The following is a 12,836-nucleotide window of genomic DNA, read 5'->3' on the forward strand; positions in this document are numbered from 1 at the left end:
TAAGAGTGAATCTGCTATTCACTTTTGTCTGCAAAGATAGCCTGCCTCTGGTCCTTTGGTTCCCCTGTTCCTAGGGGAATGAATGAGCCAGGTCGTGTGCAGAGCCTTGGTTTGACACTGCTTAGATCTGTATTAAAAGGAAAGCATCAAAGAGCCTCAGAGCAAGGCACACACCTGCCTGTTATTGGGGGTGACAACACAGGATTAAGTAGTTTGGATACAGACTTGTATGAGAGCTTTGACTCGGAAGCCTAATCATTTCCTAACCAGTGGCTAGAAAAGCTGCTGTATCCTTGGCTCTTTCCTGTGGCTTATTTGGAGGCTTAAGGGATCCTTCTGAAATGGCACCATCTTTTGTACTCACCCTTCGCTTAGCTTAAAAAAGCAATGCAGGCATGTAGAGCCATTAAAAAGGGTCTCCAGGAAAACAAGCTGTACTTTACTCTAAGCACAAGGGTTGCAAATTAAAATGCCCCCAGATGCACACACACCCTGTGAAAAGCTCTGCTTCTCATCCTTTTACTCCTGAGCAGGGGGGGTTGAACTTCTAATTGTAATATCACAAAGGCTTGATCACGTCTTGGTTCAAAGTCGTCCTTAATCAGCCCTGACCACACACACAGCTGTCTTATTTCCTTCAGTTAAGAAACAACATTGGCCGAGTCAATCCCCACATCTGATATGCTTTACACACTGCCTGGATTTGGTCATATGCTCCAAAGATGCATGTGTATATATTTCACATTCAAAAGGCTTGGTCTGGTTTATCATTTTGCCTGTTCCTCATAAAATAGTCTACTTCTATCTATATCTTCTACAGTATTATCAGACAGAAACCTTGAAGTCCATGGAATTACTTGGAGCACTTGCTATTTTCCTATAGGTTTGAACCACACTGTGTTAACCCATATTATGTTTAACATCTGTGTCTACTGACAGGGGGAAGACAGCTGTGCTGAGGGCAGACAGTTTTACTGGGGACTTGAGTGGAAGCTGCTGTATGAATTATTCATTTCTCTTTATTCCTTGTCTCCTTTTCTACAGTAGTTTCTGACCAAACAAACTTCGTGTAGGAGTGAGACTAAAAGGCAAGAGGATGCTTTGTGATGCTTCGTGCCTGAGGGCCAGTGTTAAAGTACAATGATGAAATTGTTCATTGCGCTGCTGTCAAGGGGAGAACCCAAATAAACCAGCCAGCTCCGAGCCAGAACTGTCTGCACACCGTCCCTAACATAATTGATGATGCCTTTGACAAACAAGGCCATTGTCGTGTTGGCTGGTGTTTTGTTAGCCAGGGAGGCGGATGGAGAGAAAACCTAGGGTTTGCCAAGAGAAAAGCAGCAAAAATCAGCAGGGAAAGATGCTGCGTTGTCAAATATTGGGAAATGTAAAAGAGTGAGGTTTTGGAGACTTCCTTTTGTGCTTCTTTGTGAGGTTTATCTGCAAATCTGATACTGTTAAACAGATAAAACCCAGTCAGCAGCAGCTGCCCCTTCAGCATGTGACATGCGGGCTCTTAGTTTGGGAGTTACCTTAGCTGCACAACTGGGATTTTGGCTCTAATGCTCTGGAAGCCAGACAATGTACACACCCGAGCTGAAATGCTAAACAAACACAGACTGGGCAAAGCGTTTGCAAGCCCCTTGTATAACTCATCTGGAAGTGGTGTGCGCTTATTGATTCAGCTTGCTCTCTGATCTACCAGGGGCCGTCCCAGTTTCTAACTGGGGAATATGCCCCATTGTTCATTCAGGAGCATTAGCTTTCTTGAACTGTAGCTCCAAACTGAATAGAAAGGCTTTTTTTTCCTACCTCCTCCTCAGCTTCTGCCAATGCTGTCAGTCACTGTCCTGCAAGGCTTTTTTTATTCCCTTAGGAATAGAATGGGAGAAGTTCTCGTCTTCCTGAATCAGGGTGTAGTCTCTGTTGGTGAGAGGCAGTCCAATGATGCTGCTGATTTGCCTATCTGTTCTGTGCCCTTAACTGATGAAACTTGAAAACCAGAAATAAGATGGGGACAAAGACAGACCCAGAAGATGCAGAAATAGAAGCCATTTAAGGTGAAAACTCCATAGATACATCCTACATATAGAGATATTACAGTGGAGATACACAGTAGAGATATAAACCTGGATTCAAGCCAACCCAGATGTTGGCAACCTCTTCTTGTGGCTCAGACCGATCTGCAGTATAGGAAGCATTCCCCCTCCTTACTTCCAAATATATGGCATCCATGGTTTTGGCTGATGGACAGAACTGTCTTCCCTTTTAGGGTGACACAGCCCTGAAAAAACCTGGGCAAAAAAGAGTTCAAGTTGAGCAGCACCTTGCCTTTGAAACTGTCAGTGCTAGTGAGTGCTTTACCCTCATCTGCCCTCCAGAAGGGAGAGCAAAGTGCCTGGGTTTGCTCCCAAAGTGAAGGCTGCTCTGTGGCAAACAGGCGAGCTGCTGCCATCCGCCAAGCAGCTCATTGTGCCGAGTACATTGCCCATGACAGCACGCTTGTTTTCTGCCCTTAGGCTATTGTGGCAGTGTCCCTTGAAAACAAGGGGTTGAGAGCTGTCTACAGCAGAGCGTACTAATAGTATTAAACATATTGGCATAAAGAACACAGGGCATGGTGAAAAAATGCCTGTGTAGGAAGCAGATCATCAGAGAAACGCCCTTGAAACAAAATTGCTCATCCTTTTTCTCGTGCTATTTTCAAAGGGTGTTTTGAGCATCAAATACGAGTTTGCAGATGAATCTGTCCCTGCTACACTTAATGTTTTTATTAGGCATATACTTGCCCCGTCCCTTTGGAAAATGGTGTGTATGGAATCAGTGTTCATTTGGTCTCTTATCTGTGAGCTCATGAAGAAAAGTAGTTTGATTAGAAGCAATGATGGGCGAACTTCAAAAGCTTTGGAGCTCATGTTTGGTTCAGATAAGCATCCAAAAGGCTGGCCCCTGATTCAGGCTATTCAAACACTTTGGGTGCCCAACATTTAACTGAAAATCTCTGTCAAAGCAGGTCTTAGCCACAAGAGTTTTCTTTCTGCCCTCATCCAGATGGATGAAGCAGTGCTGTGTTTCTTTTCCAGCCTCTGCTACAAGCAAAAGCTAGGGCATGATGCTTTATTGATACAAAAAGGAGCTGAAATCTAAAGGCTGGAGTTCAGCTCAGTTCTTATTTTAATCAAATTAACTTTTTTCTGCATTAAAAATGTGTATTTTAAATCAATGTATTCGGATTTATGGTTCCCTCATTAAAAATTAATCCTAAATTAGCAGCCAGTGGTGATGGCTGTATCGGTTGATAATGTTGTACTCTAAACAGCAGTTTTGTGACATCTCCGTTCACACAAAAGGCAATAGCTGTCATTCTTTACCTCATCCATGCTAGTGAATCACCTCCAAACCCCTTTAAAAGCCAACACACAGTGGAGGCTTCTTGCTCCCGCTTCAAAACCCTGGATGGTCAAGGTTTGTGCAGTAGGGAAGAAGCGAATTTCACACATAAATGGGTCCCCGTGGTACTTGTTTTGCTGTGCTTAATGAGTTAGAAGCAAAAATACAATGCAAATGTAGGCTGACAATGCAATGTTTACAGTTCTGACTGAGGAGAAGGCTCTGGGGGAGACCTTAGAACAGTCTTCAATATCTAATGGGGGCCAGCAAGAAAGTTGGAGAGGGGCTCTTGCTAAAGGCCTGTAGGGACAGGCCAAGGGGAATGGCTTGAACCTGCCCGAGGGGAGACTGAGCTGAGCTCTTAGGCAGAAGCTCTTCCCTGGGAGGGTGCTGAGGCGCTGGCACAGGGTGCCCAGAGAAGCTGTGGCTGCCCCATCCCTGGCAGTGCTCAAGGCCAGGTTGGACACAGGGGCTTGGAGCAAGCTGCTCCAGTGGAAGGGGTCCCTGCCCGTGGCAGGGGTTGGAGCTGGGTGAGCTTTAAGGTCCCTTCCAACTCTATCTATGATAAGGCAGAGGGCACGACTTTATCAGCCTTGCAAAGATGTCCCCATGGCACGCAATCTCAGTCACTTCTGACCCTGTCTCCACAGCCTGTGCTTGCCAGCCGATGGGCTCAGCCAACGCAACCTTCAACAGGAGCTGGCGATGCCACCCCAAGACAGGATTCTGCTACTGCAAACCAGGAGTGGCAGGTCCCAAGTGTGATAGGTGCCTCATGGGCTACTGGGGCTTTGGAGAACACGGCTGCCGCCCTTGTGACTGCGCCAGAGACTGCGACCAGCACACTGGGACCTGCTTTGATGGGTAAAGAAGCCCTTCTTTAGGTTCATGTTGAGATGGGGTCCTGTGAAGTGAAACAAAGGTTAGCTGAAACACTGCCGCAATGGAGGGGGTATAATCATTAGAAAAGGGCTGTAGATCACAAAAGGTTTCTTAGATTCCATTTGGCACTTTTAAGTCCTTTGCATTATCCAAAGCAATCTTGAAATGATGACTTCTTGCAGTAATAACAGGCAACTCCATGGAAATACATGGCTTTAAGCTACAATGGCTTTAAACTGACTGCAGTTTTATGGGCCCTGCAGGTGTCCTCGGTTCCTAATGACTAACTCACCAACATTGAGTTAATTCAGTAAAAACAAGCAAACAGAAGCTAAACAGGCACAATACGTACTTTTAAAAATGCTCAGCCAGCAGTGGTAAGACCTAAATGTCTGAATACAGCCACATGCAGCAAACAGGAGCTTCCCACCCATCTTGTGTCCTAACCATGTCTTCTGGTTTATGTGTCCCCCAGCTATGACAATGAGCCATTCTTTAACATCCCCATCGGGGGCCGAATCCCTGACCTGGTGCAAACACCGGCCAACGAGAGCGAAGAGGAGTGGAGATGGAATGACCATGAGCAGGGGTTTTCTGCACTGAGGCACCCAGGTACAGCCCAGAGTCCGGAACCTTTAGTAACTTCACTTGGTGTTAGTTCTTTCTCCTTTCCATCCTGACTTAAATTCCTCCAGTCACCTCTAGCTTGTCTGTCTCCATCTGCAGACAACATTTGGTAACCTGAACTATCGACATTATCATAGAATCATAGAATAGTTTGGGTTGGAAAGGACCTCAAGATCATCCAGTTCCGACCCCCCTGCCATGGGCAGGGACACCTCACACTAAACCATCTCGCCCAAGGCTTTGTCCAACCTGGCCTTGAACACTGCCAGGGATGGAGCACTCCCTGGGCAACCCATTCCAGTGCCTCACCACCCTCACAGTAAAGAACTTCCTCCTTATATCCAATCTAAACTTCCCCTGTTTAAGTTTTAACCCATTACCCCTTGTCCTGTCACTGCAGTCCCTGACAAAGAGTCCCTCCCCAGCATCCCTATAGGCCCCCTTCAGATACTGGAAGGCTGCTATGAGGTCTCCACGCAGCCTTCTCTTCTCCAGGCTGAACAGCCCCAACTTCCTCAGCCTGTCTTCATACAGGAGGTGCTCCAGCCCCTGATCATCCTCGTGGCCTCCTCTGGACTTGTTCCAACAGTTCCATGTCCCTTTTATGTTGAGGACACCAGAACTGCACACAATGCTCCAGGTGAGGTCTCACGAGAGCAGAGTAGAGGGGCAGGATCACCTCTTTTGCCTTGCTGGTCACGCTCCTGTTGATGCAGCCCAGGATACGGTTGGCTTTCTGGGCTGCAACACTGTTATTTTCCAACCCAACTTCACTATTCAACTTTGGGTTTGGAAACTGGTAAGTCCTGAGTAAGGCTGTGTGAAAAAAATACTCTCTTTTCGCTGCTGAACTTCAAATGCTATTTGTAAAAAGATGATGACAGACATCACTGAAATGCACCACTCTTGGGGTACACCTCTGGTTTACAGCTGGATCTGATTCTTACAAATCTCTTTATTAGTATCAGTTTATTAATTGTACAATAGACCCCACGAGGGCCACATTTTGCCCAACAGTACCTATCAGATTCTGGAACAATCACTGCATCATCTAACAGGAAACCAATTTGCAAACAACTGAACTCACTCTCAAGTGTACTCTTAATGTCCATCCAGGCTATAGGAGCTATATCCATATAACTTTCTAACTGAGCGCTGTTTTCTTTTCTCTCTCATGTCCTGGCTCTTCCTCAACCCTCTGCGTTCTGTGGTTCCGCTGCTAGAAAAGTGTGTTTGTAAAGAAAAGGTGCTTGGAAGCGTCTCTGACTTCTGCCAAATGAAATACGCTTATGGTAAGTGAGTAGTAACATGTCCTCAAGGCATGATAACTTCAGCGGGTTCTCCCTCTGTTATTCGCTGATAGCTATGAAAAATGACAGAAGTGGCTAAGGCAGGAAATAAGAGGTAGGATTTCTTCTACCTTTTTTGACATGTCCAACTTCTGATCAGAACTGAACCAGGCTCCTTTCCACCCAGTCACCTTCCCTCTCCACAGCAGCAGGAGTGCTAGAATTGGAGCTCCACATCAAGATTGAATGATAAAAACCTTCTATCTAAACCACCATTGGTTTTGCACTGGTTATGCAGGTTCAAACGGCCATGCTTGTTTACCAAGAATGTATTTAATAGCATGTTTTATGATCACCTGGTTCGTGCCATCACATGAAGCAAGAAAGGAAAGCTCTAGCATCCGAAGGTTTGATGTGTTTGTGCCATGACAGCGCAGCCCGCTTGTGGGGCTAACCTAGATGAGATTACCCTGCCAAAAGTTATGGGATCCTCTTAAATTAAAAGCACAGGAATTTATCACAGCAACCAGATGCTGGGCCACGAAACAAGAATGCTTTTCCTGGTTCGTTGTATGGAATTGCAGCCATGTGACATGCAAGCAGTCTGATGGGAAGCTTCCTGACTTCCTTCCTGCAGAGCAGACAGTCCCTTCCCACAGGATGAAGTTTTTGAGAGGCCAGTGTTAAAGCCCAACAGAAGGTTCCTAACTGCAAAATATAAAGCCTGGAATCCGTGCACTTAAAACCAGGCTGTTACCTGCTGATCTGCTTTTTGCACCCTTCCTGTGTGCACATACAAGGGCTTTTCTATGATTTCCAAGCGTTTAACATCAGCCCATTAAAAAGTCGGTGAATAACATACTGAAAGGACCAGTTAACTACTTCAACAGAAAAATGTAGCTTTTCTTCTCCACCTTTATTTAGAAGAACCATGACCAAAGTGCACAAGCACTGCAATGCAGCCGCAGTGATTTTTTCATGTCTTCTTTCAAGGTGTTAAAGTTCTACCTTTTAGCAGCATAAACCAGAATTTATTATTGGTCTCTATCTTGGAATGTTTTCTGGCAGTGATAAAAGCAAGAATCCTGTCGGCTCATGACAAAGGGACCCACGCAGAAGTTGTTGTGAAGGTGAAGAAGGTCCTGAAATCAGGCAAAGTGAAAATTGCTCGGAGCAACAGAAGCATTTACCCAGAATCCTGGACCAACAGGGGATGTACATGTCCCATTCTCAACCCTGGTAAGGCCAAAATGCTTACCGGCTAATTTCCATCCCCTCTAAACTGTGGTGGTAATTCATTGTGAGCATGAGTCTGGCTACATTCCTCAATTCAGCCTTCCCTGTTGCTGCCTTTCTTGCAATAACAGCTTAGCCAGCTTCATCCAGGTTATGCATGTGCCATCTCACGTGCATGCACACTCTGTTGTGCATATTGTCAGCGCTGAATCCTGTCCACACAGGTTCAATGTTGTAATTCCTGAGCATAAATCATCTGACAACTACACATTGACATAGTTCCAATGGCCTATATCATTTACAGATTCAACGCCTCCATGTACAGATGCCCAGGTTTGAATTTGATCTGTCTGACCTTTGTTTTAAGCCACTGTAACTCCATGTGCTTCAGTAGCATTATTCCTGGCTTGTATAGGTATGATGAGTAGCAAAATTCCATCTGAACAGATTTATTATATGTGCTGGTGTTACATATGAAAATAGTGAGCCAGACTTCCCAGGTTACAACCATAAGACATAGGTAGTAGGGCCTCAAAAAAGAGGCCAGATCCTTATGAAATGGAGCAATTCTGCATTTAGTTCTGTTTTCTTCCATTCAGTATTGACTGAAGTTTTTTCTCCCTTTTCTTTTGTTTCAATTAGGTACTGACTATCTCATAGCAGGCCAGGAGGACTCTAGGACCAGCAAACTCCTTGTGAACATGAACAGCCTGGTGAAACCCTGGAAAGCACATTTGGGAAAACAAGTATCAGACATTCTCCGAACTGGATGCAAATAATTCCTGCTTCAGGAGTTGCAGAGCTGAACTTTGCCTCTTAGTAACACTGCAGTGAAAGGTGTAGTTAGCTCATGCGTTTCCATTCAGGATGCTCCTAGCTGAGGTGATGGAAGCAGACTTGCCATCCTTTCTCCTTTCACACACATAGGAAACTTGGGATGCGACTCCTTTTCCCACAAAGGCACAGCCTTATCATACAACATTAACTAGTGCATCGTACATAGGCTACAAGTCAGTTCTTAATTTAAGCCTGGTTCCACATACCTGGAGAATCATTCTACAAGGCAAAACTAAAGATAAGGATTAGTGTTACCATACTTCAGGTCAGAGTCTGGTGTTAATGTGTATAAGCTGCTTACACAATGCATTCAGCACTTGGGTGTAGTTTTCCTTGTAAGTGACCACTTACAAGGCAGGAATTTCTTTCAGCTTTACCAGTGGCATGATACTAAACAGCACATCAAATAATACTTAAAAGCTCAGACTGCTGTAACACCAGACTGCAATTATGCCAATAGAACACATTGTTTTCCTAAAGGCAATATTATACCATTGCTGAACAGGAACACACTAACACATGATTTCTTCTGGGACAAAGTCCTTTATAGATGTATACTCCATCAATGCTGAGGGCTGCTGCAGAAACTAAACTTGGCTCAAACTTGATGCCAAATCCAACCCTTACTCTCTGAAGTCGTTTTGCTCTTTGCTGTAGTGCTTTAGTTTGTAACACCATAAAGGTTTCACAGTGATGACCACTGAAAAGCCTTAATACTAGGAAAGAGCCAAAGCACGTGAGGAAATAGCAGCTGCTCTCATGTTGGGATTGTGACACTACAAAAGCTGCAAGGCTGAAGCAGGAGGAGGTAAATGGACTGTGCATCAAACAAGGGAGCTACTGCCTCTGTGAGAGCCTCCTGCCTGTTCAAACTGTGCTCAAGACCACTGGCACTTGATTGCACTTAGTGCTTTCATTCTGCTTTATATCGGGTTAAGATACCGAAGCTTGGCTTCCTATTGTACCTGAGGATTATTTTTCCCTCCACAGAAGCACAGGAGTGACAACATCTGCACTCTAGGTAAAAATAGTTCTGTTCTGCAAGAGCATCCTTTCTAACTCGATTTTACCCTATAGTCACGAAGAGGTAGCTTCTTGAATCATTCCCTAACACAGTGTTTTGAGGTAAGTGTAGTTTAAGACCTGCATTTCCTATTGAAGGACTCACGATCAAATGAAGCTGACTGGAGCACGGTCCCTCTTCAAATAAAGCAGAAACTATGAGTTGAAGGGGGTTCCAGAGAAGCTGCATGTACACGGGCTACTTCTGCTATTCCTACTCCATGTCTATAATGCTCTCAGGAGATATCTGCTATCTTCATCCAGCACTGTCTGACTGGCACATGGAGTACCTAAAGAAAGCTAACACTAACGCAGAATGATCGCAGTCCCAGTCGACAGCATAGGCCATTGGTTTGTTCTCTGCATCACCAGCTGCTTTCCTGCCTTTTGTTGCTGTTTTCAGACTGGTTGAACAGCGGAAACCCCTCAGCTCATTTGGGAGTGGATGGCAGGCAGATACTTACAGAATAAACCCCCTACTTTTTCCCCAGCAGTGCATAAACAGTGTTTCTGCCTCCCCCTTTCCTCCGCCTTCTCCCATCCTCCATTGCCATCACTTTCCCTCTTTCACTTCATTATTTATTTGTTGTTACCTCAAGTGGTATCCAACACTGTGGCATCTCCAGAAGCCGCTTAATTAATGCAATAAACCACTTTTTAACCAAGGAATTTGGTTTAATTTGCAATGTCAGCTTACTGAAGGTAAGAGTGTAGCAACTGCTTCCTTTAATGTCTCCAGAAATCATCTCACCACAAAGACTGAACAGTTCTCTTTCAAATCTCAATAAAGACGTGTACATGAATCTACAGTCTGTTCTAAAGGGCCTCCAAGAATAAATGAAAATCAAGTGTGGGTTTAGAATGAAGCTAAGAAACACGCTTTTCAACAGAGGCCGTCCTACCTGCAGGGGATCTTATTTAATGATGCTCGTACTCCATTTTGGTTTATAGTCAGTACCACATTAAAGCAAACTCCCATATTCCACTCTTTGTGCTAGCCTGGTGATTTTGTGGGGAGGGCAAACATCTGCACAGATCCTTAATGTGGGTGAGAAGTTATTTTTTACATGGTAATTTACAAGCATTTCTAGCTCGTGCTAGGGGAAATGCTGTTGGGAACAAGATATTGATACCCTGGTGTGTGCTTTTGGGGCCTTCTGTAACACAGTGATCAATGACTACCAACTGCAAGCACTGTTGGATGCAAAGACAGTCGCCAGTATATCCCACATTTCAGACATCATGGCAGTAGGTGATGCATACGCATGCTTTAGAGATAAGAAATCCAGCTAATTTTTTCTCCTGATTTCCCATTATTTTGAATCTCTAATTTACTTGCTGGTACCTGTATAGCTCAGTCACCTTCACTCCATTAGTTAGAAACACTGCACATCTTGTTCCCACTACTAGCTGATGTTTAATGGTTTTGCTCTACAGAGTCGTGGGTATTCCATAAACACGGAATTTAATTCAAAAGTGAAAAATGAAAGCACATTTGGATAAGCCAACACTGCAAGTTGGTTTCTTATCAATATCATTGTTTCTGCTGATCAGGTGTCTCTGAGTTCACAGAGAAGGCAAATGAAAGAAGAAAAGTTCCAGCCACCATGTGCAATCTCTCTGTTCTGCAGTGCTATAATCCAGGTAGCCTGGCTGAAAGCTAGGCTGAATAGAACAGAAATTAACTGCCTAGATCAAGTTACAACAGCTATTGATTAAGGAAGAGATGGGAAAGTTGAAATTCATCACCATGAGACTTTGGGATGGAAAGAAGTTATTATCTTGAGTGCTGGTACCTGAAATAAAGATGAGCATGAGACAGTGCAAGATGACAACTGTCTTCCTAGTAGAAACTGTCATGTATTCCTCAGGACAAGCAAACAAGGTTATACACAGCAAATTAAAAGAACTGCCATAGACAATATGGTGTTCCTGTACCAAACCCCAAATTGTTTTGTAGGCCTGGGTACAACATCATACACCTTGTGATCCCCATTGTGACCGTGTGTCTTGGGTGGTACAGTAATACAGAGAATACTGACATGGAGAGAAGGATGCATTTGCCCAATGCAGAAGTGGCTGAACCTCTTCTTTAAGGACATCTAAAGTGAGACCTGTCTTTAAGTTGGCCACATGAACATGCCTATAGCACCCAAATAGACAAGGTGCCTCACAAGCGGTAGCAATCACATAGCAAACAGTAGCCAATCCTGCCTAAGGATGAAATAAAAGCCTTTATCCACAAATAAAAAGGAGTCCGAAAAGCTGTGGATGATTTGTAATAGCACTGGTGGTTGAAGCAGAAACATGTGTAACCTTCCACAGATAGATAAGAGCAAATCCAGGAGTGCTGGGGGTCAAAGCAGCTCTCTGGAGCATGTGTATCCATGAATGCTTCTCCAGCTCTGCTCTTGGCAAGCAGCTAAGGAGGAAAACGTGCCTACACACAACCTCTCTGCACTGCTCTTCTGAGGGTGGCTCCCTGCTCTGAAGAGTAAGTTTTCTCTGCAGCATTTACCATGTCTCTCAGTTTCTCTGTGCTACTCGATGTAAGCCTTCTCTAATCGAGGTAACTCACAAGATGTGCATCCCCAGGCCTGAAAAGTGCGTTGTTATGTGTTGTAGCCCTTTTTTTGTACTTAAAACTTCCATTAAAAATACTCAGATGCTTATCCTGATGTGAGGTTTGGGATCTATTTTTAAGCTTTTAAACCATGCAATCCTCAAATCACATACACATTAAGTCTTTTTAAGTTACTAAACCACAAACATTCCAAACAGCAGGTTTTTGCTTCGACGGTGTTAGCACAGTCAGGCAAATGGAGAAAAGCATTTAGCTAATAAGGCAACCAGGATACATGTTTAATTTATGTAGCTGGCATGTTAATTCTGTAACTGATCAAAACCCAGTCCTGCAGTCTTATATGTAGGTGCTTAATTCCCATAAGAAATATACACATGAAGTTTTACTGATTTGAGACCTAATGAGGCCTAAAAAGCACTGATCCTGCCCCTCTACTCTGCTCTTACATCTGGAGCATTGTGTGCAGTTCTGGTGTCCTCAACATAAAAAGGACATGGAACTGCTGGAACAAGTCCAGAGGAGGTCACGAGGATGATCAGGGACTGGAGCACCTCCCGTATGAAGTCAGGCTGAGGAAGTTGGGGCTGTTCAGCCTGGAGAAGAGAAGGCTGCGTGGAGACCTCAGAGCAGCCTTCCAGTACCTGAAGGGGCCTATAGGGATGCTGGGGAGGGACTCTTCATCAGGGACTGTAGTGACAGGACAAGGGGTAATGGGTTAAAACTGAAACAGGGGAAGTTTAGATTGGATATAAGGCAGAAGTTCTTTACTGTGAGGGTGGTGAGGCACTGGAATGGGTTGCCCAGGGAGGTTGTGAGTGCTCCATCCCTGGCGGTGTTCAAGGCCAGGTTGGATGAGGCCTTGTGTGGGATGGTTTAGTGTGAGGTGTCCCTGCCCATGGGAGGGGGGTTGGAACTGGATGATCTTGAGG

The 12,836-nt window shown here is 44.6% G+C and overlaps 1 protein-coding gene across 2 annotated transcripts in view; it reads left to right on the forward strand.

Moving 5' to 3' along the window:
* LOC136018295 (netrin-4-like) overlaps window positions 1–10,308 on the forward strand; it is a 45,253-nt gene extending 34,945 nt beyond the window's left edge. For both annotated transcript variants that reach the window (XM_065687389.1, XM_065687388.1), the window contains 5 exons: window positions 4,041–4,254; window positions 4,748–4,884; window positions 6,123–6,191; window positions 7,257–7,427; window positions 8,067–10,308. In XM_065687389.1, coding sequence (XP_065543461.1) covers window positions 4,041–4,254; window positions 4,748–4,884; window positions 6,123–6,191; window positions 7,257–7,427; window positions 8,067–8,203 — 728 coding nt within the window. In that variant the 3' untranslated portion in view covers window positions 8,204–10,308. The remainder of the gene's footprint in view (window positions 1–4,040; window positions 4,255–4,747; window positions 4,885–6,122; window positions 6,192–7,256; window positions 7,428–8,066) is intronic.
* Window positions 10,309–12,836: the final 2,528 nt, after the last annotated feature.

The sequence above is a fragment of the Lathamus discolor genome, chromosome 7, assembly GCF_037157495.1.
Source record: "Lathamus discolor isolate bLatDis1 chromosome 7, bLatDis1.hap1, whole genome shotgun sequence".
In the NCBI taxonomy this organism is placed as follows: Eukaryota; Metazoa; Chordata; class Aves; order Psittaciformes; family Psittacidae; genus Lathamus; species Lathamus discolor.